The following is a 22,567-nucleotide window of genomic DNA, read 5'->3' on the forward strand; positions in this document are numbered from 1 at the left end:
GAGAAATGATCTTTCATTTCTGGTTCTAAATGTTCTATTTTCTACCACCAGTAATTTAATAGTCAGTAGTTCCGATCCTGGCCACAGTTCCAACATAGAAGGAGCCAATGATCTTTCCCAAATTCTGGAGTTCCCTGCATCAGCTACAAAACATAAGCCAAACATGTGCATAATTTGTTCCTGCAACCCTACTATTAATACTCTGTTTCGATGTTGATGATGGATGAGAGTGGCCCCCTCTCATCCTTTCTGAACAAAGCACACTTGAGCTAAAGTGTGTACTGCCCAATTATATTAAAATAATCTGTGAATGTGCATAAAGATGTGACTTACTGATTGATGATGCAACTGGCAGAGACCTCAGTGAGTGAGCAATGTGTTGCTGCATTCTGACCCTGCACCTACCCATTCCCAGAGATCTTGCTGTCTCATAGTCAAGATATGGTGCCATGTGTTAGGGCAGCACAAACCCACATCTTGGTCTAAAGTGCAGATCAATCTTTAACTGATCTTTAATATGGGCGGTACAGTGGTCAGCACTGCTGCCTCACAGCGCCAGAAACCCAGGTTCAATTCCTGCCTCAGGCAACTGTCTGTGTGAGGTTTGCACATTCTCCACATATCTGCGTGGGTTTCCTCCGGGTGCTCCGGTTTCCTCCCACTGTCCAAAAATGTGCAGGTTAGGTGAATTGGCCATGCTAAATTGCCTGTAGTGTTAGGTGAAGGGGTAAATGTAGGGGAATGGGTCTGGGTGGGTTGCTCTTCAGAGGGTCGGTGTGGACTTGTTGGGCCGAAGGGCCTGTTTCCACACTGTAAGTAATCTAATCTGAAAAAAACTACTTATGTTGTGACTCTAGGTTACTTACCACGATATTTGTTATTTTTCCAGTGGTAGCCAAATTATTCATCGAATTGAAGATTTAGATGACAAAATCGTTGAGGTAAGATTTGTTGGAAAGTCCCAAGTGATTGTGAACGATCATACAAGAAAATACTTTGAAACAGGCAATGGTTCTTTTCAATTCGATCACTAACACTTATCAATTTGTAAACTAGCTGTGTTCGTAATTCTATCTCTTGCTTAACTCAGTGCACTGTTACCAAATTTGTCTTCTGAATGGTAAGTGGAATGAGGATTCAAGATACACATTCAAATTAAATACACTGCTGTTCGTTCATCTATGCAACTCTAGCAGCCCCCTTTTCAGTGGTAGTTTTTAACCCTGGCAATTACTCCCTGACCTTGGTTCTGGCTCTTCTCAGTACAGTATGAACCAGTCTGGAGTGCATGGGCTAGTCTCTTTTGCTAATTAAATTTGAGACATTGTTGAATCTCCGTATCTTCCCCCTATCTCTGCTGCTATTTGATCCCATGCACAGCTTCTTCGGACAGCTCATAAAATATTTATAAAGCTGTAATTTAATGGAGTTTGAGCCACTTATTATTTTTCTTATGTTTTGTTTCAACTGAGATTGGAGGAGTGCCCCCATTTCTTTCTACTCCCAGGTCGCCACTGGCTAAAACAAATTTCAAGTTTAAACAGGGTACTGTTAAAGTTTCTGTAGTCTGACTGGACCACTGGGCTGCTCTCATTGGAGAGAGATGACTGGTGGTAATTTAACTTGAGGGCCACCACAGTTTGGCTGGTGTGTGAATTGAACACACATTAAAACTAAGCTAATTAAGTAGGTTTTCGACTGTATCTAGTTTCTTTTATGATATATTTTTATTAAGAAAAAATAGATTTTTAAATATTACAACAAATACAAAACAATGCAATTTGAAAGAGTACAAAACTAAGCCCAAATAATAAAACAAATTCCCCAACCCACCCTCCTATGCGAATGTATAAGCATATACAGAGAAGTGTAAAATTAAAAAAAAACCTAAACTAGCTATTTAACTAACTAACGCTCCAATATGTTTGAAGCCTGTCACAAAACCAAAGACAATGGGTAAGAGTGCCTGTGCAGACCTTGCACTTGGGACATGCTGAAGATACCCCGGTTTAAATTTTGACAGACTGTCTGGGGCTAAGTGGACCCTGTGCAGAATCTTCAACTAAAAAATGAGGTCTGCAGATGCTGGAGATCACAGCTGCAAATGTGTTGCTGGTCAAAGCACAGCAGGTTAGGCAGCATCTCAGGAATAGAGAATTCGACGTTTCGAGCATAAGCCCTTCATCAGGAATAAGAGAGAGAGAGCCAAGCAGGCTGAGATAAAAGGTAGGGAGGAGGGACTAGGGGGAGGGGCGATGGAGGTGGGATAGGTGGAAGGAGGTCAAGGTGAGGGTGATAGGCCGGAGTGGGGTGGGGGCGGAGAGGTCAGGAAGAGGATTGCAGGTTAGGAGGGCGGTGCTGAGTTGAGGGAACCGACTGAGACAAGGTGGGGGGAGGGGAAATGAGGAAGCTGGAGAAATCTGAATTCATACCTTGTGGTTGGAGGGTTCCCAGGCGGAAGATGAGGCGCTCCTCCTCCAGCCTCCAGCTGGAGGAGGAGCGCCTCATCTTCCGCCTGGGAACCCTCCAACCACAAGGTATGAATTCAGATTTCTCCAGCTTCCTCATTTCCCCTCCCCCCACCTTGTCTCAGTCGGTTCCCTCAACTCAGCACCGCCCTCCTAACCTGCAATCCTCTTCCTGACCTCTCCGCCCCCACCCCACTCCGGCCTATCACCCTCACCTTGACCTCCTTCCACCTATCCCACCTCCATCGCCCCTCCCCCTAGTCCCTCCTCCCTACCTTTTATCTCAGCCGGCTTGGCTCTCTCTCTCTTATTCCTGATGAAGGGCTTATGCTCGAAACGTCGAATTCTCTATTCCTGAGATGCTGCCTAACCTGCTGTGCTTTGACCAGCAACACATTTGCAGCAGAATCTTCAACTGTAAAGCATAGGTCCTATTGCTAGTTTATACCTTTCTTGCATTCTCCCAAATATCCTCCCATGCCTCTGAAGAAACTTCAACACCCAGCTCTCTTTCCCACATCTTGCAGAGTCGATCAGACTCATCTGAGGTGGCACCCCCCAATTGGTGATATAGAGTACTGACAGAGTGTACTCTTAGCCCTTAGTACCCCTCTTTCTATGTCAGATTTGTAGGGATCGGTCTTTTTTTGAATAAAATCCCTAACTTGAAAAAAACGAAAGAGGTCTCTAATAGGTAACTCATACTTCCGTACTAACTGATCGAAGGACATCATTACATCTCCCTCAAATAAATCACCCATGCAAGATATACCCCTAGCTATTCAACGTTTAAATCCTGAATCCATCATACCTGGTTGAAAATTCGGCATACCCACTAAAGGTGTAAACAAAGATGTTTTGCCAATATTACCTTCCCTCTGCCGAATTGCCCTCCATGCTTTAACAGTATTGATGACTATTGGGTTATGGCAATATTCCCTAACTGTCCTCACCTTGTCCAAAAACTGCAAACTGGTAAGGGGGCATCTTGCCTGGGAGACTTCGATATCTAGCCATATTGAAAGAGGGTCCCCACAAACCCAATCACTTACGTAGGTCAAAAGCGAGCTTAATTGTAATTTTTAATGTCTGAAGGTCTACTTGGCCCCCCCACCCCCGGGTTAGCTGTCAACAATGGTGGACAATATGTTGAAGGTGTTGGCCCCCTGTATTCTGTTTGTGCCATGATGTTTACATTGATTCTAATCTAAAAAGTGAGATAACGGAGTTCTACATGAATGCATGCAGTTTTTGAGCAAAGTACAATGTAACCCTGCAAGTACCAATTCACCCCACAAAATATATGTGTGCATGTGGGTCTTTGTCTGTGTGTCTGTCTGTCTGTCTGGGTTGGGAGTTGTGAGTGTGAGAAAGTGTATGTGTTATGTGTAGTGAGTGCAGAGTGTCTCAAGTCTGTGAGGGGGTGAATGTGGGAATGTGTGTGTCTGTAAGGGTGTGTGTGGGCGTCTGTGTGTATGTGTGTAGGAGTGTCTCTGTGTGTATATAGTGCAATGGTGATCACCTGTAATGTGACATGAACCCAAGGTCCCGGTTGAGACCCTCCCTATGGGTACCGAACTTAGCTATCAGCCTCTGCTCGGCCACTTTTCTCTGCTGCCTGTCCCGAAGTCCACCTTGGAGGATGGTCACCCAAAGGTCTGAGGCTGAGTGTCCTGGACCACTGAAGTGTTCCCCAACTGGGAGGGAACCCTCCTGTCTGTTGATTATTGTGCGGTGCCCATTCATCTGTTGTCGTAGCTTTTGTTCGATTTCCCCAATGTTTGACCTGTTAATCTCTTGACCCCCTCATCTGACAGTGCTGTAGGTACCTCACTCGCTTAGACTGAACTAGCATTACCTACACCACCTCTGATCACACCAACTGCCTAGCTAATTTTTCAAATGAAATAAAGAAGGCTTCAACATCTTTCTCATCAAAATGTGGCATTGTTTTAACAGATTTGTATATATCACTACCTTCTGTCTTCATCTCCATCCTGTTAACTTCACTTTCCTGACTAAGTCACGACTTCTGAAGTTCGAATTCTCTCTCCTTTTCTTTTTCCTTTTCTCTTTCTTTTCTCTCTTTTTCTCTCTCCCCCTCTCTGTCTCTCTTCTCTCTCTTTTTTGCTCAGCTAAGAACCTTCTCTTTTTTAAATTCCTCTTCTTTTTCTTCTCTCTCTCTTTCTTTTTCCTCTCTCTCTCTTCCTTTCTACTCTCACTCTTCCTTTCTCCTCTTTCTCTCTTCCTTTCTCCTCTCTTTCTGTGTTCCTTTTTCCCCTTTCTCTTTGTTTATCTTCTAACTCCATTTTCTTCAGTTGTAATTTAAGTTTTTCTAATTCTGCTGCACTTGTCTGTTTCTCTGACACACACAAGTTACTGTTTCAGCTTTACTTTTGTCCTTGGTTAAGCCTAATTCTTTGCCAATTCTAAAGTATGTTTTCTTTTCTGTCCTTCTAAACTTTCTTGGCAAATTTGGGAATCACCTTCAAACTGCAGAATCTCTTTACCAATTTTAAGAGCCATTTCTCTCACTTTTAATTTAACCAACTGAAATTAAACAAATAGTCTCACCTATGTTTTATTTAAAGATCTAGGACACTAATCGGCAAGTATTTAAATCTGCTGGGATCTTTCGTACCCCAAATCTGTTCAAATTTGTCCAAATCTCCAGACTGGATCTATCTAAAGCTGTTCAAATCGCAAACTGTTATGATACGATGGTGAATCCCTCTGCTAATTAAGCCAAACCCACAGAAAAGCTCACCTCGTAATCTGTTCGAGTATGAGTGACAGTGAACTCCCAAATTCCACTATTTAAAGAAAAATATCAATTTATTCTTTACTCTAAAAGTGAACATTAAATAACAACTATTTACAATTCTAAACCTCCTTTCTCTTAAATGCTTGTTATCTACCTCTCACTCTATAACAATATACTGATTCAATAAAAGCCTTTATTAAAATTACATTAACTTAATTTTCAAAACCAGACAGAAGTGCTTGTCTCCAGTGTACTCCTTCCTGTGGCTGTAGATCTCCCTGGGTAGTCTTTAGTCTTTTGCTATAAAGATGTTTCATATGAAAAGGTACTTTGATAGTGTTTTGTTAGCAGTCTGACATTGGCAGTTGGTTGCTCTCTCTCTGGCTAACTCTTTAATATGCTGGCTTCTTTTATACCCCAAACATTGGATCATCTTATTGGTTCAATGTTGTCAAAACAATAAAATTCATATTTGATTGGATTTTAGTATCCTGGGCATAATTTAAATTGATTGGTTACATTCAAACTGTTGTGAAAACCTAGCAACCAAAAGTCAGATATTTGTTTTACAGCCAAATATTTTCAATGTTCCAGTGCACTCTGAGATTGCTAGTCAGTTACATGACATGTGTCTGCAAGCGCTCAGTGCAAAACAGCCTTCACACTCCCTTAAAGGTACAGTACATGCCTTCGACTTCATAACACAAAGTAATTTCATTCTTTAAATATTGTTTGTCTGTACAAAATAAAAAGTCTGATGTGATCAGATAAGCATTGCTTTAGCTTAGAACTGTACATACCATGATTATGATTTTCAGGTTACATGTGGACAGGATCACAGTCTCTTCAGAACAGAGAAGGGCGAGATCTATTCCTGTGGCTGGGGAGCTGACGGACAAACAGGTAAGGGGGTTTGATGGTGGTTTCTTCAGTTCCACAGCAACTGTTCCTTTCAGGATTCAGCTTAGAAGCCTGTGATAGTTTTGTGGAATTTAATTGTTTATTAACCGTAGACAGAGTTTTTAAGAGGTGGCAGAATAAATTGATGAAGCTGCTTCAAAGCAGAAGTGATTCTTGGCTTTAAAACAGAGCAATCCAACACAAAAGCAAGGAAGTTATGGTGAATCTTTATAAAACACACATGGTTAGGCTCTAATTGTGTCCAAATCTAGACACCACACTTTAGGAAGGATGTCAGGATCTGAGGGAGTTCACAAGAGTTTTATTAGTAAATAATTGTGATTTTGAAATGTTTTTCCATGTCTCTGAATCCCTTTGTGCCCTCAGCCTATATGCAGTCTCTTAATCCTGCAAACCCTGAGGCCTCTAGGCTCCTCTGATTCCCACCTTTTGTGTATTTTAAGAGCTACACCACTTAAAACCACCATCAAATAGGTCCCAAGCTCTGGAATTCCAACTCTACACTTACTGCTCATCTCTACTTCATTCTGGTTCTTTACCACACACCTTCAAACAATCTCCTTTCTCATGCATTGGTCCTCTGCCTCAGTATCTCAATATGTGACTTGCAAGTTTTATAGTGCTGGTGATAATATATTTATTTATATTTAAAATAAATTGTACCAGAGAAAGGGATGTAGTTATGTGAAAAGTTTGGAGAAGCTGGGATTGATCTCTTTGGAGCAGTTTAATTGAGATGTCCAAAATCACAAATAGTTTAGTTAGAACAGATAAAGTGGGACTGTTTCCACCTCGTAATCAGAGAACTCCGATTTAAGGCAGTTGGCAAGGCAAAAAAAAGGTGAGGTGAGGAAGATTGCTTTCACACAATGAGCTTCAGAATCATATAATAAGATCACCTGTCATTCTTCTAAACACCAGTGTTAATTCAACCTTAGGGTGGCACAGTGACTGTGGTTAGCAATGCTGCCACCCAGCACCAAGGACCAGGGTTTGATTCCACCCTCAGGTAACTGTCTGTGTGGAGTTTGCATAATCTCCCTGTGGTTGATCAATTTCCTCCAGACTTTCTGGTTTCCTCCCACAGTCCAAAAAAGGTGAGGTACATTGGCTTTGCTAAATTGTTCATAGTGTCCAGGTATGTGTAGGCTAGGGTAGGATGCATTTAGATTGGATGCCCCTTAGAGAATCTGTGTGGACTTGATGGGACAAATGACCTGTTTCCATACTGAAGAGATTCCGTGATTCTAACCTGCCCAAGCTGCTCAAACCATTCCTCACAACAAAACCCCCTTCATCCCAGGAACTGACAGACTGGAATTGCTATGAAGTGCCTCCAGTGTGAGTATACCCCTCCTTAAATGAGGAGCTCAAAAAGACTGTACCCGGAGCTATTGTTGCGGTCTTGCTGCCACTCTATATAGTCATTGATTCCAAAAAGAAATAAGTGAGGCCCCAGCATGGATCACTGCAACACTGTACAACTAAAAACCTGAATATGATCCATTTATCCCGTCTCTGTTTACTGTTAGTTAGCTAATCCTCTATCCATGCTAATTTTGTTGCCTCCAACCTCATGAGCTCTTACCTTCCATTGGTTAGCTTTTATATGACGTTATCAAATGCCAGTCAATTCGACTGTACAGAGAGCATAAAAAACAGCAACAAATAAAGTCAAAGGGGGAAGTCAAAGTGAAAGGGCAAAATTAATGGCTCTTCACGTACATGCATGTAATAATTAGAACAAAATAAAGAATAAATGGCGCATATAGAGCCATTGCAGAGATCAAGCCTGGAAACTCAATATTCGGGGTATGTAACCTTTCGAAAGGGCAGACAGAAGGATGAGGTGTTGTTATTAGGAGATGAAATTAGTCAATTAGCAAGAAATTATCTTGGATCAGATGTTATAGAATCCATATAGGTTGTTCTGTAGGACAAATTATTAGGAAATGAAGAAGTCAGGGAAAACCTCAATTTTCACAGATATTGGGAAATCAATTTGGCACAGGTAGCCACGCGGATGAATTTATAGAATGTCTTCAGGATAGTTTCCTTGAACTGTATGCTGCGGACCCAACAAGAGATCAGGCTATTTTGCATCTGGTAGTGTGTAAGAGACAGATTTAATAAATGATTTGAGAATATACGATCCACTAGGGACCAGTGATTGTAACATGGTAGAGTTTAGCATCCAGTTTGAGAGACTGATTTGGAAATAACTGCCAAGCTTAAATGAGGATAATTACTCTAAAATGAGGGCAAAGTTGGCTGGAGTGGATTGGGAAAGGAGTTAAGCAGAAGAAACAGTTGATGAACAATGGCAAACATTTCAAATAAAAGTTCATGACTCTCAGCAAAGGTCCATCTCAGTGAGGAAGGGAGTTTCTAGGAAATGGCTAAACCAACTGGAGGATTCTCGGAAGCAGATAAACCAATTTATGGTTAACCAGGGAAGCTAAGGACGGAAATAGAAAAAACAGATACAGCTGGAGAAACTCATACTCCTTCTAGAAGGGTCACTGGACTCGAAATGTTATCACTGTGGAGAGAGTTTCTTCAGAAATTTCTCATGCTCCCTCACGGAATCCTTCAGGCACTGTCTTGCACCGTTTCTCACTCCCTTGGCTTAATTAGTAAGGAGATCAACAGAGTAAGGGAATCAAAAGTTATGGGGAGAAGGCAGAATGTTGAGAAGCAAATTAGCTATGATTAAATGGTGGATTAGACTCAGGCTGAACAGCCTTATTCTACCCCTATTATCTAATGGTCCTTTGGACCTGGTTTCAAATCCTGTCATGGCAGATATTGGAATTTGATTTCAATTTTTTAAAAATCTGGGATGAAGAGTCTAACGATGACACCATTGTCGGAAAAAATCTCATGCTGGTTCACCCATATCCTTTAGGGAAGCAAACTACCACCCTTATTTGATCTAGCCTACATGTGACTTCAGACAAACAGTAATGTGGTTGACTCTTAACTGCCCTCTGGGAAATAAAACTGTTCTGTCCAGTGATGCCCATGTCCTGTGAATGAATAATAATGGAAAAAAGGCATGTCCTGCCACCTTCACGGATGTGTGGACTAGCACCTCTAGATTCCTCTGTTCCTCTGAGCTTCTTACTGTCCTGCCAGTCATTGAGTACTCGCTTGTCTTGTTCTTTCTTCCAAAGCGCATCACCTCACTCCTGACCAGGTTAATTTCCATCTGACTATTCAGTTTATGATCTCCTGTAACCTCAGGACCTTCCTTCTCACTGTCAATCACCCAGCCCATTTTTGTGTCACCTCGTCATCTGCCCACATAGAATCATACAGTACAGAAGGTACCCTTTGGCTGTACAGCCAAAAATAAACTGCTATCTACACCAGTTCCACTTTCCTGCACTAGGCTTTGAATGTTATCAGATTCCAATTACTCTTTAAAAGTTGTGAGGTATCCTCACCTCAACTATCCTCACTGATAGAACATTCCAGAGTTGAAATGTCTAATACTAAGGGCATACATTTCAGATGAGAATAGGAAAGTTCAAAGGAGATGTGAGAGGTAAGTTTTTACACAGAGTGGTAGGAATTTGGAACACATTGCCGGAGTGGTTGTGGAGGTAGATGAGATAGGGGTGTTTAAGGGACTTTTAGATAAGCACATGAATATGCAAGGAATGGAGGGATATAGATCAAGGGCAGACAGAAGACTTTAATTAGATTTGACGCATGTTCGGCATAACATCGTGGTCCAGAGGGCCTGTTCCTGTGGTGTTCTTAAAAAAAAATTCCAAACCCCAACTACTGTTTAGGTGAAAAGCTTTTTGAACACATCCCCCTCTAAACCTCCTGCATTTCACTTTAAAAGCCCCTTGTCGTTGACCCTTTGATGAAGGGAACCAGCTGCTTTCAATCCACTTTGTTCATGCCCCTCATTACCTTGTACACCTCCATCAGATATCTCAGGTAGGCAAGGGGAGTACAAAACTAGAGGGCATTGGTTTAAGGTGGGAAGGGAAAGATGTAAAAAGGACCTAAGAGTCAACTTTTTCATGGAGAAAGTGGTGCGTGTAAGGAGCAAGCTGCCAGCGGAGGTAGTGGAGGTAGATACAATGACAGCATTTATAAGGCATCTGGGCATACGAGTAGGAAGAGAGAGATTTAGAGAGTTTAGAGAGATATGGGTCAAATGCTGGCAAATGGGACTGTCATTTTAGGATGTCTGGTCGGCATGCACGAGTTGGACTGAAGGATCTGTTTCCTTGCTGTATGACTCTATAAAACAAATTAAGCTTATTCCACTTCATCATAGCTAAAATGCTGCAACTCAGGCAACATCTGGTGAATCTCGTCTGCACCCCCTTCAGGGCAACCATGTTCTTTTGGTGTGTGGCCAGAACTGCACACACTACTCCCAGCTGTCACCCAAACAAAGTTCCATTCAGCTCCAACATAATGTTCCTGCTCTTTAAATATGTCATGACTGATAAAAGCAAGTGACCCCTTGCCACCTTAACTACCCTATTAACCATCATCAGAGGCCTGTGGACAAGCACCCCAAAAGCCCTCTGTTCCTTGAGTGGATATTCCAGGAGTGATGCAGCTGACCTAACCACTCAGTTTTAAACAAAACAGATTTTATTTACAGACTATTGAATGAAACATGAACAAAAGTGAGCCAAATTTAGAATTAATTAACCTATCTGAAAATCCAGTAGATTGTATCGCAGCTTCATGATGCTTGCAACATTCTCATAAACACCCACTTGGCAAATAAAGGTAAAACCAGACACCAGTTCCTATGTGAGAGAGATTGCAGAGAGAGAGGGGATCAGCATGGAGCTGTTTTCTTGAGTCCCCAGCTAAAACGTGACCAGCAGCTTCAAACCGACTGCTTGCTAAAACCAAACCCTGAACTGGGAGAACTGGCCACTCCATTTTCATTGTACAAGTGTTTTACAAAAAAAAACATAAAAACGTTTTGCCTGAGGCAGTATCTGTTAGCCATAATTAAAGGGCTAATCTCAGGCAAATCACAACCTTCTGCTGTTACAGTCCTTTTTGAGAAAAACCAAGGACAACATAACCGTGGTAAAGGAGCAGCAGCATTGTCACACCTTCTTAATCAGTTTCTCATGTGGGAGCTTGTCAAAGTGCATATATGTACACACACGCATACATGCACAACGCACCGTCGCGCTCTCAGATGCTAGTTACTGGTGGAATCATTCCCAGTGCTGTGATGTCAGTCCAGTAAGTTAACTGGGTGGATGCCAACCAGCAACTCATTGAGCTCAAATGTAGGCGACTGCAATTATATCAACTCTGTTGATTTTAATAGCTACCTATTTTTCACAAACTTTTTTCAGTTTTATACAAGCCCATTTGCCAGTATCTGACTGGATCCAACCAATGACCTGGTCAGTCTATCTTCAGATTATGACTTGAGTTAACTTGAGTTATAGGGGTCTGACTTTTAATTATCAGGATACACATCAAAATGTATTTCTGTGTGTCTGTAATGATGTTTGTGACTACTGACCTCATCTTAGTTCGGAATGATTGATGGTAAGCTTGAATGGACAGTGTGATACTGACCTTTGAACAGCTTTCAACAGAAGAGGTGCTCGACATTCACATAGTTTACCCTATAAGTCACACGAAGGGCAGAATTCCTATCTAAAAGGGTAAAGACATTTGGAATTTGAGCGATTCAGTGAATGATCCACAATGGAAAAGGTCATTTCTCCATCCAGTGCTCCACGAGTCAGTTTCTCATTCTGATTGGAATCCTTCATAGTAACTATCTCAATCTTTAATTTCATATGCTTTTGACTAAATGTTTTATAAAAGATAGACTTCCCAAAAGCATTTGATTTCTCACCATGTTGACTCTGCCTCCTTCATCCTCTTCCCGCTTTTTATTTATTCTATTTGGTGGTCACAAGGATCAGTTGGAGAGACAGTTAGAAGCAATGAGGAATTTGCAACAGCAACAGTATGTTAGCAGTTATAGGAAGCAGGCAATTCTCAGATACAGTCACGTAGGTGGGCTAACTCCAGGAAAGGTAAGAGAGGTAGACAGCTAGTGCAGGAGTCTTTTGTGGATATACCCAATTCAAACAGGTACGCTGTTTTGGAAAATGTAGGGGGTGATTGATTCACAGGGGAACATAGCACGAACAGCCAAGTTTCTGGTATTGATACTGGCTGTAATGCAATGAGGGGTACGTCGGGTTCCAAGAGCTCAATTGTGTTAGGGGATTCTGTAGTCCGAGGAACAGACGGACGTTTCTGTGGCCAGCAGAGAAAAAGCAGAATGGTGTGTTGTTTCCCTGGTGCCAGAATCAAGGATATCTCAGAGAGGGTGCAGAATGTTCTCACGGGGAGAGGGGCCAGCAAGAGGTCATTGTCCACATTGGAACCAATGACATAGGAAGGGGAAAAGGTGAGATTCTGAAGGGAGATTACAGAGAGTTAGGCAGAAATTTAAAAAGGAGGTCCTCGAGAGTAGTAAGATCTGGATTACTCCCGGTGCTACAAGCTAGTGAGGGCAGGAATAGGAGGATCGAGCAGATGAATCCATGTCTGAGGAGCTGGTGTTTGGGAAAAGGATTCACATTTTTGGATCATTGGAATCTCTTTTGGGGTAGAAGTGACCTGTACAAGAAGGACAGATTGCACCTAAATTGGAAGGGGACTAATATACTGGCAGGGAGATTTGCTAGAGCTGCTCGCGAGGATTTAAATTAGTAAGGGGGTGGGACCCAGGGAGATAATGAGGAAAGAGATCAATCTGAGACTGGTACAGTTGAGAACAGAAGCAAGTCAAACAGTCAGGCGGGCAGAGATAAGGTAGGACTAATAAATTTAAATTGCATTTATTTCATGGAAAGGGCCTAACAGGGAAGGCAGATGAACTCAGGGCATGGTTAGAACATAGAACATAGAACAATACAGCACAGAACAGGCCCTTCGGCCCACCATGTTGTGCCGAACATCTATCCTAGATTAAGCACCCATCCATGTACCTATCCAATTGCCGCTTAAAGGTCGCCAATGATTCTGACTCTACCACTGCCACGGGCAGCGCATTCCATGCCCCAACCACTCTCTGGGTAAAGAACCCACCCCTGACATCTCCACTATACCTTCCACCCTTCACCTTAAATTTATGTCCCCTTGTAATACTCTGTTGTACACGGGGAAAAAGTTTCTGACTGTCTACTCTATCTATTCGTCTGATCATCTTATAAACCTCTATCAAGTCACCTCTCATCCTTCGCCGTTCCAACGAGAAAAGGCCGAGAACTCTCAACCTGTCCTCGTACGACCTATTCTCCATTCCAGGCAACATCCTGGTAAATCTTCGCTGCACCCTCTCCAAAGCTTCCACATCTTTCCTGAAGTGAGGCGACCAGAACTGCACACAGTACTCCAAATGTGGCCTAACCACATGTGTGGTTAGGAACATGGAACTGGGATATCATAGCAATTACAGAAACATGGCTCAGGGATGGGCAGGACTGGCAGCTGGATGTTCCAGGATACAAATGCTACAGGAAAGATAGAAAGGGAGGCAAGAGAGGAGGGGGAGTGACATTTTTGATAAGGAATAGCATTACAGCTGTGCTGAGGGAGGATATTCCTGGAAATACATCCAGGGAAGTTATTTGGGTGGAACTGAGAAATAAGAAAGGGATGATCACCTTATTGGAATTGTATTATAGACACCCCTCATAGTCAGAGGGAAATTGAGAAACAAACTTGTGAGGAGATCTCAGCTATCTGCAAGAATAATAGGGTGGTTATGGTAGGGGATGTTAACTTTCCAAACATTGACTGGGACTGCCATTGTGTTAAGGGTTTAGATGGAGAGGAATTTGTTAAGTGTGTACAAGAAAAGTTTCCGGTTCAGTGACCTACTCTTGGGAAATAAGGCAGGGCAGGTGACTGAAGTGTCAGTGGGGGAGCACTTTGGGGCCAGCAACCATAATTCTATTAGATTTAAAATAGTGATGGAAAAGGACAGACCAGATCAAAAAATTGAAGTTCTAAATTGGAGGAAGGCTAATTTTGACGGCATTAGGCAAGAACTTTCAAAAGCTGACTGGGGGCAGATGTTCGCAGGTAAAGGGGCGGTTGGAAAATGAGAAGCCTTCAGGAATGAGATAACGAGAATCCAGAGAAAGTATATTCCTGTCAAGGTGAAAGGGAAGGCCAGTAGGTATAGGGAATGCTGGATGATGAAAAAAATTGAGGGTTTGGTCAAGAAAAAAGAAAGAAACATATGTCAGGTATAGACAGGATAGATTGAGTGAATCCTTAGAAGAGTATAAAGGAAGTAGGAGTATACTTAAGAGGGAAATGAGGAGAGCAAAAAGGGGACATAAAATAGCTTTGGCAAATAGAATTAAGGAGAATCCAAAGGGTTTTTACAAATACTTCAAAGACCAAAGGGTAGCTAGGAACAGAATAGTGTCCCTCAAAGATCATCAAGGCGGCCTTTGTGTGGAGCCACAGAAAATGATACTAAATAGAACATAGAACATAGAAAAATACAGCGCAGTACAGGCCCTTCGGCCCTCGATGTTGCACCGACCAAAGCCTACCTAACCTACACTAGCCCAATAACCTCCATATGCTTATCCAATGCCCGCTTAAATGACCATAAAGAGGGAGAATTCACCACTGCTACTGGCAGGGCATTCCATGAACTCTCAACCCGCTGAGTAAAGAATCTACCCCTAACATCTGTCCTATACCTACCACCCCTTAATTTAAAGCTGTGTCCCCTAGTAACAGCTGACTCCATTAGCAGAAAAAGGTTCTCAGTGTCTACCCTATCTAAACCCCTAATCATCTTGTACACCTCTATCAAATCTCCCCTAAACCTTCTTTTCTCCAATGAGAACAGCCCCAAGTGCCTCAGCCTTTCCTCATACGATCTTCCTACCATGCCAGGCAACATCCTGGTAAACCTCCTCTGCACTCGTTCCAATGCCTCCACATCCTTCCTATAGTATGGCGCCCAAAACTGCACACAATACTCCAGATGAGGCCGCACCAGAGTCTTATACAACTGCAACATGACCTCAGGACTCTGGAACTCAATTCCTCTACCAATAAAGCCCAGTACACCATTTGCCTTCTTCACAGCTCTATTTACCTGGGTGGCAACTTTGAGATCTGTGTACATGGACACCAAGATCCCTCTGCTCATCCACACTACCAAGTAGCCTACCATTAGCCCAGTAATCCATCTTCAAAATAAATGAGTATTTTGCATCAGTATTTACTGTGGAAAAGGATATGGAAGATATAGAATGTAGGGAAATAGATGGTGACATGCAAAATGTCCAGAATACAGAGGAGGAACTAGTGGATGTCTTGAAACGGGTAAAGGTGGATAAATCCCCAGGACCTGATCAGGTGTATCCGAGAATTCTGTGGGAAGTTAGAGAAGTGATTGCTGGGTCCCTTGCTGAGATATTTGTATCATTGATAGTCACAGGTGAGGTGCCGGAAGACTGGAGGTTGGCTAATGTGGTGCCACTGTTTAAGAAGAATGCTAAGGACAAGCCAGGGAACTATAGACCAGTGAGCCTGACGTTGGTGGTGGGCAAGCTGTTGGAGGGAATCTTGAGGGACAAGATGTACAGGATGGGAAAGCAAATCTAAGCAGGACTTATACAGTTTGCAAAGGCAAGGACTGATTAGGGATAGTCAACATGGCCTTTTGTGTGTGGGAAATCATGTCTCCCAAACTCAATTGAGGTTTTTGAGGAAGGAACAAAGAAGATTGATGAGGGCAGAGCGGTAGATGTGATCTATATGGACTTCAATAAGGTGTTCGACAAAGTTCCTCATGGGAGACTGATTAGCAAGGTTAGATCTCACAGAATACAAGGAGAGCTAGCCATTTGGATAAAGAACTGGCTCAAAGGTGATAGCAGGTTGTTTTTCAGACTTGGAGGCCTGTGACCAGTGGAGTGCCTCAAGGATCGGTGCTGGGCCCTCTACTTTTTGTCTTTTTACATAAATGATTCGGATTCAAGCATAAGAGGTACAGGTAGTAAGTTTGCAGATGACACCAAAATTGGAGGTGTAGTGGACAGCGAAGAGGATTATCTCAGATTACAACAGGATCTGGACCAGATGGGCCAATGGGCTGACAAGTGGCAGATGGAGTTTAATTCCGATAAATGTGAGGTGCTGCATTTTGAAAGCAAATCTAAGCAGGGCTTATACAGTTAATGGGCATGTCCTAGGGAGTGTTGCTGAACAAAGAGACCTTGGAGTGCAGGTTCATACCTCCTTGAAAGTGGAGTCGCAGGCAGATAGGATAGTGAAGGAGGTGTTTGGTATGCTTTCCTTTATTGGTCAGAGTATTGAGTACAGAAGTTGGAAGGTCATGTTGTGGCTGGACAGGACATTGGTTAGGCTGCTGTTGGAATATTGTGTGCAATTCTTCCTATCGGAAAGATGTTGTGAAACTTGAAAGGGTTCAGAAAAGACTTACAAGGATGTTGCCAGGGTTGGAGGATTTGAGCTACAGGGAGAGGCTGAACAGTCTGGGCTGTTTTCCCTGGAGCATCAGAGGCTATGGAATGACCTTATAGAGGTTTACAAAATTATGGGGGGCATGGATAGGGTAAATAGGCAAAGTCTTTTCTCTGGGGTCGGGGAGTCCAGAACTAGAGGGTATAGATTTAGGGTGACAAGGGAAAGACATAAAAGAAACCTAAGGGGCAACTTTTTCATGCAGAGAGTGGTATGTGAATGGAATGAGCTGCCAAAGGAAGTGGTGGAGGCTGGTACAATTGCAACATTTAAGAGGCATTTGGATGGGTATATGAGTAGGAAGAGTTTGGAGGGATATGGGCTGGGTGCTGGCAGGTGGATCTAGATTGGGTTTGGATATCTGGTCGGCGTGGACGGGTTGGATTTGAAGGGTCTGTTTCCATGCTGTACATCTCTATGACTCTATAACCTGGTTAATCCATTCCATATTACAGTCTCTAGTGGCGGACTGATTGGCCTTTAACTTCTGCCCTTATCACTGAAGAACAGAATCATGAACTGACAGCTCCTATATGAAAGATCGTTTCCCCAGCTTTCTGCAGGTTCTTGGGATGTATTCTGTTGGTTCTGGAGATATGTTCAGTAATTCCTTCAGTTCAATTCCTCTAAGTGATAACTTTCACAACGTATTCTCCACCTGCCAAACTTTGACATCTCTGCTCCGAAAGCTTTCTAACATTGTTGCCATTTCCGAGTGTACACAATTCTCCTTTATCATTCTGCCCTGATGACCAGTGTTTTTGTAGAAAGCTTGTATTGTCTTTGTGTAAAGAGTTAATTGTCTTTGAAAACAAGCAAAACCTACTCTGTTATGTTTTTACTTAGGTCTTGGTCACTATGGTGTCACCTGTAAATTGACCAGGATAGCCGGTGATATTGCTGGAGTCAATATTGTACAGACAGCAACTTATGGAGACTTCTGTTTAGCCGTATCCAAAGACGGGGATGTGTTTGGCTGGGGAAACTCTGAGTATCTTCAGCTGTCTTCAGTTACTGAGGCCACACAAGTAAGTATGAGAGTCCCCTATCCAGAGAAACACTTTGCAAAAGCATACATAGTGACGACTTGGCATTTAACCACAGTCGCAGCAGAGTGGTTAACTGTTCACTGTCTTAATCTTTGCTTGAACACCTTAGGCTACCTGGTTTCAAAAGGAGAAATAATTTGTTGGTTCCATAATAGATACAGCAGATGAATGCATGACTGGAGACCAGTGCAGAAGGGTGATTTAGATTGGGAAATTGAGATCAGTTCTGGGGGTTACCTGTACATGCTGATGGTTTAAGTCTAAACAGAGCTGGCACTTCATTCTTTGCAGTGTGATTTGTTGGTGCTGTTGGGGATGGTTAAAAATAACTCAGCTGGATGAAGAAATTGGTTTGGGGTCAAAATCGTTTTTCTTTCTAAGAGCTTTTCTCTCAATTTCTGGAGGGCTACCTTTTCATTCTGAACCACGGCCGGTGAGATGATCTTCTGTTCTGGTGTTATTACGTTGGGTATTTAGACTCTCAGAAGCAGCGTTAGAAAGATTCATCAATATCCTCAATAATTCTTAATCCTCATGAAATGCACAATTTGCAGAAGAGCTTAAACTTATTGGACACCACAATATTTACATTGGCTTAAGTCCACTGCCGTGAGTTAGCAACGAAAGGTTTTGTTCAATATCTGACATTCACTTTATGAAAAGTGCATTAATTTTCAAAGAGCTCATTACCTGTGAATTCAGGAATTCTTGGCTTCCGTTATTACTTTATTGACAGACTATCCTCAGCAGCCAGCATCCCTCTCGCCTATTCCACTCCTCCCCTTTTTCACCATTGTCTCAGAACCTCGCCCTGTAGGTTCATTACTCCCACCATCTAAATAGAAATAGAAAAGTATTGGGAAGGGTTTGATATGAGAGGGAAAGCAGTGAAGTCTGCATCAGGGTTACCCTGCATGTGTTTGAGAGTGCATGGTCTGTGGTAACTCAGAATGATGAGTTGCAGGTTCACAAAGCTACGTGGAAAATTATGTTGTGAATACAAAAATCTGGATCAAGAAACCTTTTCTGGATATGAGCTATTCAAGAAACAGGAAAGGAAGGGAAAAGGATAGAATGGCCAGATTGACCAAGTAGAATATTGCAGAGCTGGAAGGAGGATGTTCCAAAGGGCTCAAGGACAGAACCAATTTGGCTACAACTAAGGAACAGAGAAGGAGCAATTATATTGCTCGATATAGTCTGTAATGGCCACCAAGAAGTAGAAAAGATGTAGAGGAACATGTTTACATGGAAATAACAGAAAGCTGTAAGAATTATCAACAGATTATGATGGGTGACTTTAATTATTGCAATATAGACTTGGTAAGTAATGGTGTTAAAGGGCGGAGAGAGGCAAGAGATTCTAGAATGTGCTGAGTAGGATTTCTGAGGGAGTACAATCTAATACAAACAAAAAAGGTGGCACTGGCTGGACCTGGTTCACGGAATGAGATGGGCCAAGCAATAGAGGAATGTTTAGGCAACAGTAATCATGATATCATAAGATTTTAGGTTGAATTTGGAAAAGGAGGTGAAACAATCCCGAGTAAGGGTAACTACATGTGTGGGGCAATCCCATCTTCAATGGGATAAGGATGAATTTTACCAAGATAAATCCAAATCAAAGATTAGCAGGCAAAAAATTATAATGGGATTGATGAAGTGCCTTTAAAGAAGAGACAGATAAATAACATTCCCATGAAGGGGAAAATAAATCCAGAGTTTCCTGGGTGTTTATAGAGGTAGAGGAGAAGAAGAAGTGATCTTATTCCAGCTAGTGGTGAATGTCATCTAACGGAGAACCAAGCTGAATATGAAAGTTCAAAGAGGAATTGATAAAGCAAATATGAGAAACAAAGAGAAAATATGAGAAGAGACTGTCAGTTGACATAGAAGGGAATTTAGACTCTTGTGTAGCCATACAATATTTTAAATTGTGGTAAAAGGAGTGGGGCAGATTTGGGACCAAAACTAGGAGTTAGACACAGTCAGGGGATTTAACTGACGTACTGAAAGAATACCTTGCACCTGTTATTACCAAGAAAGACGGTGCTGCTACCCAGGCCACAGTGAAAGAGGAGGAAATTCAGACAGTAGAAGGAATTAGAATAGATAAGGAGGTATCTGAGAAACATGTAAAATCTCCCAACAAAGTGATTGTGACTTTCTTTCATTACATGTTGTTGCAGGTGAATATTCCAAAGTACCTTCCTTTTAAAGGAGTTGGGAAGATAAAACAGGCAGCATGTGGTGGAACTCATGCTGCAATCCTTAACAGTGAGTCCTCAATTTTTTAACACAGTGCTCTGTTCAGATTGCTTCCTGTCCAGACCTCCTTAATTCCTCCTTAGGTATCATCACCGTTTATCCGTCCTGGAGTACACAGTGACCATTTATCCTGGTGTTATTAATTTCACTGTCCCAGAAGATTAATTAGGCATTGTAGGGACTACATAAATTTTATTTGCAAATAAATGCAAAATAGTAGTTTGGATCAATTTTTTTAACAACTCAAAAGTGCAACTGCATCGTGTTCACATATTGGGCAGCATGTAACTTTTTTGGATAAGTTAGCTTTTTGAGAGCTTTTTGATATTTTTGAGAGACTGACTGACACCAAATGCTTTTGGGTTAAAAGAAAACAGCCCAGCAGCAGTTTATGAATTGGCTTTAAATTACAGTTTGACACAGACCTGAGTGGGCAGTTACAGTTGGACTTCTCAAAGCCTGAAAGCAAGCCCAATCTTTCTCGCTGGCTTTTTCCCCCTACCTCTGTGAGTAGGAGAAAGCCAGCACCAAATGTCTCTGAAATGAGGAATTGTTTCATCTCTTTTTCCAGATTCAACCTAAAATCTTATGATATCTAGAGCAAAAATCTAGATGCAATTAATTGGTTACTGAATTGAGGATCACCATGGTTGACCACACAGTGATGTCATCACCAAAGACAAAAGAGAAACACACCTTATTCCATTCCTTTTTATTTGGACTCTTGACCCACAGGATTTGTTCCCTCTTGTCTATGTTTTTCCATTTTTGATATTTCAACAGAACTTGCTGTCTTTGTGTCGTATGTGTGAATGAGTGTATGTTTGAATTTAAATGAGATATGGTTTAAGTTTTGAGTAACAGTAAAGTTGCCATGGTCCTGGAGGGCGGCTCTCATTAGAGACAGATGACTGGTGGTGATTTCTTCTGAGGGTCACCACACCTCAGGCAAGGAGAAAGGTTGAGAAGGAAAGTCCCTTATGGTAACCTCAGCCAGTGCAGGAATTAACTGTGGTTGAGAGCGGGTCTTATAGAATTCCTACAGTGTGGAAACAGGCCATTTGGCCCAAAAGGTCCACACCGATCCTCCAAAGTATATCCTATGCACACCCATTCCCCTACTCTATTACTCTACATTTCCCATGACTATAATCTACACATCCTTGAACACTACGGGCAATTTAGCATGGCCCCTTCACCTAACCTGCACATGTTTGGACTGTGTGAGGAAACCGGAGCACCTGGAGGAAATCTGTCCTCTTGTCCTGGGGATTGCAGGAATCCGAGAAAGCAGTCCCTCTTTCTTTATTCTATCATGTTTCAGTCATCTTAAACGACACAGTCCAATCATTCCTGATGTTCTGTACTGTTGGAAGGCAAGCCCAGTTTGCAGACCATGTCTTCATAATTTAACCCTCATCTTGTTTTGGTGCATCTCAGTCGCAGTGTCTCCAAAATGGTTATCCTGTTGCTAAGTTGTGTTGCTCAGAACTGAATGCAGCAACACCACATGGGATCGAACCAGAGGTCTGGGCAGCTTCTTTGAATTTTCACTTCTTTGTATTCAGTGCCTTTGCAATTAAGTGCTAGCATTCCCAATTTTATACACATTTACTGTGCCATCTAACGTAGTCAGGGAGCTTGGGTCTGTTGTTGTTGTTAAATAACTTTCCCTAATGTATCTTTTACTTCATGTTTCCTACCCATAAACTGCTAAAAGTTTCAATATAGTTCCTTATCACTCATATAAGTAACATGCATAGTCAACATGCCAGTTTGAATTGTAGTCAGTGCTGTAATGTGAGGAAGTGCAGGAGGCAGTTTATGAGCAGCAAACCCTGCAATGTTTTCTGGATGCCACATGGAATCTTCTGCATGCGCTTCAAAGCAAGTCTTTAAGGTGTTGTGTGAAAGGCAGTACCTCCTCAGCATTGAACTGCAATGTCAGCCAGTATTGTACTGAAGTTTCTACAGTGGAGCTTGACTCTCAGCCTACCTGGCTGGGTTAAGAGGGGTACGCACTGACCCACCAGCACTTGATCCCAGAAACGTTTTCCCTCTGCAATATTGGTTTCTCAGTGAAACTATGATTCCGTGATATTGCTAAATATCTGCCAGTGCCCATGGGAGATCCTGTACTGTCAGTATGAATCACTGCTGTATTTGCCAAGAATGAACTTGTACTCTTGTCTTTTATAGGAGAAGGCAATGTCTTTGTCTGGGGTTATGGAATTCTAGGAAAAGGCTGCAATCTCTCAGAATCTGGAATGCCAGAGATGATTCCATCGACACTGTTTGGTTGTTCAGAGTTTATGCCTGAGGTTCGAGTTGACCATATTCGTTGTGGCCTCAACCATTTTGCTGCTATCACCAGTAAGTGTCTTTCAATGAGCTCCACAAGCTGCTGAGAGTTTCGGAGGTTGAGTTTTGTGTTTCATCTCTTTACTGCTCCTAGACCCATCTGTGTTAGGCACATATGACTTGGCTCTTCTGCCCATCAGTCTAGATTATCTTCTCGGTGCCATTTTCCCATTCTATCTCCATAA

The 22,567-nt window shown here is 42.2% G+C and overlaps 1 protein-coding gene across 6 annotated transcripts in view; it reads left to right on the forward strand.

Moving 5' to 3' along the window:
* Positions 1-22,567, forward strand: part of rcc1l (RCC1 like) — a 65,084-nt gene that overhangs the window by 11,880 nt on the left and 30,637 nt on the right. For 5 of the 6 annotated variants that reach the window (XR_009646370.1, XR_009646369.1, XM_060848062.1 and 2 more), the window contains exons 5-9: positions 890-941; positions 6,051-6,135; positions 17,551-17,732; positions 19,943-20,030; positions 22,221-22,394. Coding sequence is in view for 4 of the 6 variants with exons in the window: in XM_060848062.1 (XP_060704045.1) it covers positions 890-941; positions 6,051-6,135; positions 17,551-17,732; positions 19,943-20,030; positions 22,221-22,394 (581 nt within the window). In the remaining 2 variants the exon portion in view is untranslated. The remainder of the gene's footprint in view (positions 1-889; positions 942-6,050; positions 6,136-17,550; positions 17,733-19,942; positions 20,031-22,220; positions 22,395-22,567) is intronic. The other variant, XM_060848064.1, reaches the window with a different exon arrangement.

This window comes from Hemiscyllium ocellatum, chromosome 31 (assembly GCF_020745735.1).
Source record: "Hemiscyllium ocellatum isolate sHemOce1 chromosome 31, sHemOce1.pat.X.cur, whole genome shotgun sequence".
Taxonomy (NCBI): Eukaryota; Metazoa; Chordata; class Chondrichthyes; order Orectolobiformes; family Hemiscylliidae; genus Hemiscyllium; species Hemiscyllium ocellatum.